Here is a 6,000-nt window from a genome sequence, read left to right as displayed (position 1 = left end):
TAGCCTGGTGTTGGTACTACCAGGTTTTGCAGGAGTAAATAACTGCTTGGTTTGTGAAGACACCAGCTTGGCTTCAGTTGAGCAGAAGCCATGGTGGGTGGAGATGGTCGCTCCAGTGATGCTGAGCTTCCTTTTCCAATGAGGTTCCTCCCCACCCAGGGGTTGGTTGGTTGCTGGAGCAGCCCAGGGCAGATGTTGGAGGGTGTGTGTTTGTGCAGGTGCTGCTCCAGGACCGTGGGGCAGCCGCCTCCTCCCCAGGGCAGGGCAGCCCGGGGGGCCTGGGCTGCTGCCCCCAGCAGGACCCACTCTGGCCACAGCTCACCGTGCAGCAGCACCTGGAGACCTTCTCTGCCATCCGAGGGGTGAGGGAGGAGGAGGCAGCTCTCGTCGTCCAACGGTAAAAAGCCAGGTGGCTTCAGCTTTGGGTTCTTCCTCTCTTCCAGAGGTCTAGCACTGTGCAGGCAGGGTGAGGGAGTGGGGGTTGTTCAGCCTGGAGAAGAGGAGGGTCTGGGAGGACCTTATAGCCACCTTCCAGTACCTGAGAGGGGCCTCCATGAAGACAGGGGAAGGTCTATTCAAAAGGGTTTGGGCAAGGAGTAATGGTTTGAAACTAGGAAAGGAGAGATTTAGACTCCATATTTATTAGAAAAAAAACTTCTTTACTATAAGAGAAACTTCTTTAAAACTTTCTTTACCCAGAGAGGTGGTGGAGGATCCAACCCTGGAGTCATTCAAAGTCAGGCTTGATAGGACCCTGGGAGACCTGACCTAGGTAGAGATGTCCCTGCTTGGGTAGGGAGGTTGGACCAGATGACCTCTCGAGGTCCCTTCCAGCCTAAAACATTCTATGATTCTATGATAAACTGACAAAAAGCTTGGCTAGTGTCAAAAGAGACAGCACCTTCAGTCACAGAATCATAGAATGGTTTGGGTTGGAAAGGACCTTGAAGATCACCTGAGTTCCAGCCCCCTTCCATAGGCAAGGACATCTTCCACTAGACCAGGTTGCTTGAAACCAAATTCAACCTGGCCTTGAACACCTCCAGGGATGGGACATCCACAACTTCTCTGGGCAACCTGTTGCAGTGTTTCACCCCCCTCATAGTGAAGAACTTCTTCTTTACATGTAGTCTAACCCTCTTCCAGTTTAAAGCCATTACCCCTTGTCCTGTTGCTACAAGCCCTTGCAAAAGTCCCTCTCCAGCTTTCTTGTAGGCCCCTTTCAGTGTCTCTTTACCTTTGAGAAATGGGGTCTCCTTCTGGTGAGATCTGCTACATTAGTGCTCTCAGTCCTGTGTCAATGAAAATCTGAGCCCTGGTTTATCTAGACAATGTCAGAAAAAAAATGAAGCTTGCTGCAGTTCATGGCCAGTTACATGAGTAACTCATTAGCTGCACTTACTGTCTTGAGTTTTGGCAAAAATTGCTCAATTTAACCTCTGAGGTAGGTGTAAAATCTCCAAATAACAGAAAGAATCATTTCAGTACTTTTCCTTGCCATTCCCACAGCATAGCAAAGGCCTTGGATCTCCAGAAGCATTTAAAGACCCGAGCTAGGAGCTTAGCTGCTGGAGAAGCCAGAAGGGTACGTGTTAGATTTGGATTTGCTACCTGAGCCAATCCTGCTCCTTCTTCCTTGAACGTGATGCAAAGAAAGCCTTCAGCAGGGGGGGTTCCTGGCGTGGTTTGTTCTCATCAATAACTTCTGAGTCCAGCCTGGCAGGGTTCTCTCCTCTTCCTCTACTCTCTCCCATATTGTGTGTTTAATAAATGCAAACCACAAATGGGCTTTGCAAGGTAATCACCTCTTCATGCCCCACTACGTGCATCTGTCAGTAAATGGGATGGAAAACCACTTTCAGATTTTTGGCAGGCTTTGGAGTTTTGGGGAAAGCTGGTTTTGGAAGATTAAAATGTTAACTGAACACCTGAGATGGGATTATTTTTTTATAATCCCTGGGGTTCTTCCTGAATTTTGGAATCGAGAGCTTCAGCTTCTAGAAGATTCACAAGGGTTAAGATGTAGCAGGACTCAAAACTCCCCAGTTTTGAAGGTAAATGGAAGGCAGAGCTGGCCTGACCTCGGTCTCTTTCCCATTTCAGCTGTCTTTTGCACTGAGCCTCCTGGGAGATCCAAGGGTGATGCTTTGGGACGAGCCATCAGTGGGCATGGACCTGAGAGGGCAGCGTGTGATGCGGTGAGCAGCCCAGATTTAGCAGAGCTGAGGAGGGTGTAACAGATTTAAGGGGCTGGGTGATACCCCCCCTGTTGTAGTAACCATTGGGCAGGCAGAGATTCTGCCTCAGTGGCAGAGTGCAGCTGTAGTCTCCCTTTTCCCTCATGCCCAAAGGATGGGGTACCACCCACTAAACTCCTTACTCAGCAGGCAACAAACCCTTGTCAACCATAGGGTGTAAATTTAATGGTGGTGCACCCCAAAAACTCTGAGTGGACACCAGCTGAACCCATATATTGGGTATAAAACTGGGGAAAAAAAAAATCCTGTTTTCCTCAGAGCAAGAGAAAAAAAATCTAGGTAGTGCTTCCTGCTCTTGCTCTAGGTTTTCATCCACTTTTGTACAAGTTACCATCTAGAAGTCCACGCTGAAAGTGTAAAATTTGTAGGGATTTTGACCTGGCAAATTGCAGCAGAACGTTGCCAGCCACACGTCCTCTTAAAGAAAGATACCCAAAGGCTTTTAATGAGTCAGCCACTTTTTGATAACTACCATTTTGGTTGCTTTGGGGGAGGGAGAAGACATAAAAAGGGGTTTTCTTTGGCTCTTGCTGGGGACTAACTGTGACCCCTCTGTTCCCAGGAAGGTGATGAAGACCACGATGGCAAGCAGGGAGCAGGCAGCCATCCTCAGCACACTGTCCCTGGAGGAGGCAGTGGCCACGTGTGACCGGGTGGCCATCCTGGTGTCGGGGCAGCTGCGGTGGGCACGGGGCTGTGATGCCCCCAGATGATTTAGTCTGGGCATTGGGGGGGGAGTTGTTTGCTTGGGGTTTTGTCTTCTTCATCGAAGAGCAAATGTTGGTTTGTTTGGTGCCAAGTGTGTCACAAACGCAGGTCTGGGAGGGGACAGGTTGTTTCAGCAGCACAGGGTCAACTGCTGGGGAATTGGAGGATGTGAATCTGCTGCTCATAACCAGTGGTCGCTGTGTTTGCTGCTTATATAATCACAGAGTGGTTTGGGTGGGAAGGGACCTTTCAAGGTCACTGAGTCCAACCCCCCTGCAGGGACAGGGACATCTGCAGCTAGAGCAGGTTGCTCAGAGCCCCGGCCAACCTCACCTGGAATGGTTCCAGGGATGAGGCAGCGACCACCTCTCTGGGCAGCCTGTGCCAGGGGCTCACCACATTTCTTCTTTATATCTTTTCTAAATCTCCCCTCTTTTAGTTTAAAACTGTCATGCCTTGTCCTGTCGCAACAGACCCTGCTAAAAAGTTTGCCCCCATCTTTGTTATAAGCCCCCTTTAAGTACTGAAAGGCCACCAGAAGGTCTCCCTGGAGCCTTCTCTCCAGGCTGAACAAGCCCAACTCTCTCAGCTTGGCCTTAGAGCAGAGATATTGCAGCCCTCGGATAATTTTTATGGCCTTGAGGATGATCTGAGCACAGTTTTCCCTCCTCTGCAGGTTCATCGGTTCCCTTGAGGATCTGAAAAGGAAGTTTCATACGAGTTACTACCTAGAAGTGAAAATGATGGACATGGGGCAAAGGGATGCTCTCCACAGGGAAATTCTGCACCTCTTCCCCTGCGCAGCTCGGCAGGAAAGGTCACTACCCTCCAGGCTGCACCCCCAGCCTGGACTTGTCCTGGGACACCTGCTCTCACTGACCTTGCTCAACAGTTTCACTCCTAAACCTTGTTGCTGAGTCACAAAATAATGAATTCATTTTTTTATTACTTTGCCAGGACTTCTTCTTTTCTCACCTACAAGATACCCCTGGAAGATGCACTGCCTCTGTCCCAGTCTTTCTCCAAGCTAGAAGCAGGTAAAAGGAAACTCTCCATTAAGAAGACTGCTTTCAAATTGTTCATATGGATTGGGGTTTTGAAGGATGTTTTCTCCATCCCTCCACAGCTAAACAGAATTTCAGGCTTGAGGAGTACAGCTTCTCATTACACACTCTGCAACAGGTATGTTGATCTAGAAGGTACAGGTTACAAACTGCCTGTATAAAAAGGAGACACAGCCTGTGAGCAGCAGAAATACTCTCAGTCCTTGGCAGTAACAGGGTCTTTTACACTGTGGTGTGTTGCAGGTGTTTGTAGACCTCACCAGGGACCCAGAGGAGCACGACCTGGATGCAGCATCCAACGGGGCTGTGGAACGGAGACCTCTTCACCCCTGAGCTCTTGGAGCCACAGAGGAAAATATCCCATCAATGTTACTGACATGTGTGATGGGATGTAGCCCTAGGACTTGTTACCCATATCTCCACACATACCACTCTGCAGGTTTTCTGCCTCACAAAGAATGAAAAAATTATTATTTTAATAAATAAAGCCTTTATCCTTTGGCAAATTGATGCCTGCCATTCATCTGAACCTTTGCTCAGACTGGCTCATGAAGATCCACTATGCTGAGGCACAACCCTGCCGGGATGCTGTGCTGGTCCCAAGGCAGTGAGATGGGCACTGTGGCTCTCCAGAGGGGCTTGATCACTGGAGAGAATCATCTCCAAACTCAGAGGAGGCTCTGAAACCCTCCCTTGTCCATGGCAGGAGGGCACCAGGGCTTTGGCTTGCTCAGTGCTGAGAATCATCCTTCTAATGTGGCCAGCAAAAGTGGTGTTTTCTTGTGGAGGGGCACGGGGCTATATTTTGACCCAAAAAGCTGCTGTTGCTGTCTGTTCCAGCTGGAGTCACCTTGGCCAATCTCTGATCCACACCACTGAGGACAAGGTGAGAGGAAAGGACTCGGCAGTCCCTGGAAAAGTGCAATAAAAATAGACAGCTGCTAGATCACCATCTTTGAAAAAGCAATCCTCTGGAGTCAAAATAAGATGTTCTTTGACCCAAAGTAATGCTGGAGCAGGACAGTAGGCTGAACAGGTCTTTTGGCCACAGCACATCTATCTGAGTTGTGGGGGGAGATGGGGGAAGCACCAGCACCCTGACCCTGCCTGAGCAGAGCAGTGTCTTGTCAGACACCTGCCTGCCAGGGCTACCTTTAAATTATGCATTTTAAAACCCTAAATAAAATCAAAGCTCCCAATGCTCAGGCAGCCAAGTGTTTCCCTGCTGCCCTGTCCCCCAGCACCCACAGCTGCTGGGTTGGGGACCCACTGGAGGACAGGGGCAGTGCCACAGTGCCATGCCCTGAGGCAGACAGGGCAGCAGGACCCTCGCCCATGCCTTGAGCTGCCCTGGCTGCTGTGGGGGTGCTGGTGGTGCAGGTACAGATGATGCAGGCCAGGAGGATGGGGGTGGATGGTGCAGGCACCCATGGGTGTCCAGGCAAATGCAGGTGGGGCTGTGGGGCAAGCAGGTACCAGCAGTGTGGGGCTGCTCCTGCCAGGAAAAGCCCCAGAGCAGCCACCCCACACACCCAGAGAGCTTTTTCCACAGGGATCTCCAGACACCAGTGTCCCTGTCGGGGAGGTGGGCAGGGAGGTGTCTTTGCTTGAGGTTCACTGACTGGCCCTTGGCATGTCCAGTTCTCCAGCTAGTGTGGCTTGCTTGCTTTCCTTTTGTGAGGAGGGGCTCTGCTCCTGCCAGGAAAAGCCCCAGAGCAGCCACCCCACACACCCAGAGAGCTTTTTCCACAGGGATCTCCAGACACCAGTGTCCCTGTCGGGGAGGTGGGCAGGGAGGTGTCTTTGCTTGAGGTTCACTGACTGGCCCTTGGCATGTCCAGTTCTCCAGCTAGTGTGGCTTGCTTGCTTTCCTTTTGTGAGGAGGGGCTGAAAGGGGGAGCAGAAGGTTTGTACCCCCAGGAGATGTACCAGGGAGAGGTCTCAACTTCCTCGTGTCCTGACGTACTGCG

General features: G+C 50.8%; 1 protein-coding gene across 1 annotated transcript in view; it reads left to right on the top strand.

Annotated features, from left to right (window-relative positions):
• LOC103775074 (ATP-binding cassette sub-family A member 10-like) overlaps positions 1 to 4,363 on the top strand; it is a 27,413-nt gene extending 23,050 nt beyond the window's left edge. Inside the window, exons 31-38 of the mRNA XM_008942518.1 lie at positions 219 to 397; positions 1,510 to 1,585; positions 2,104 to 2,198; positions 2,821 to 2,940; positions 3,643 to 3,783; positions 3,924 to 4,003; positions 4,093 to 4,148; positions 4,274 to 4,363. Of these exons, the coding sequence (XP_008940766.1) occupies positions 219 to 397; positions 1,510 to 1,585; positions 2,104 to 2,198; positions 2,821 to 2,940; positions 3,643 to 3,783; positions 3,924 to 4,003; positions 4,093 to 4,148; positions 4,274 to 4,363 (837 nt within the window). The remainder of the gene's footprint in view (positions 1 to 218; positions 398 to 1,509; positions 1,586 to 2,103; positions 2,199 to 2,820; positions 2,941 to 3,642; positions 3,784 to 3,923; positions 4,004 to 4,092; positions 4,149 to 4,273) is intronic.
• The last annotated feature ends 1,637 nt before the right edge of the window (positions 4,364 to 6,000 follow it).

This window comes from Merops nubicus, unplaced genomic scaffold, assembly GCF_000691845.1.
Source record: "Merops nubicus isolate BGI_N331 unplaced genomic scaffold, ASM69184v1 scaffold3146, whole genome shotgun sequence".
Lineage (NCBI taxonomy): Eukaryota > Metazoa > Chordata > Aves > Coraciiformes > Meropidae > Merops > Merops nubicus.
Note: the sequence above shows the minus strand (reverse complement) of the source record. Positions and strands in the feature narration are given on the sequence as shown.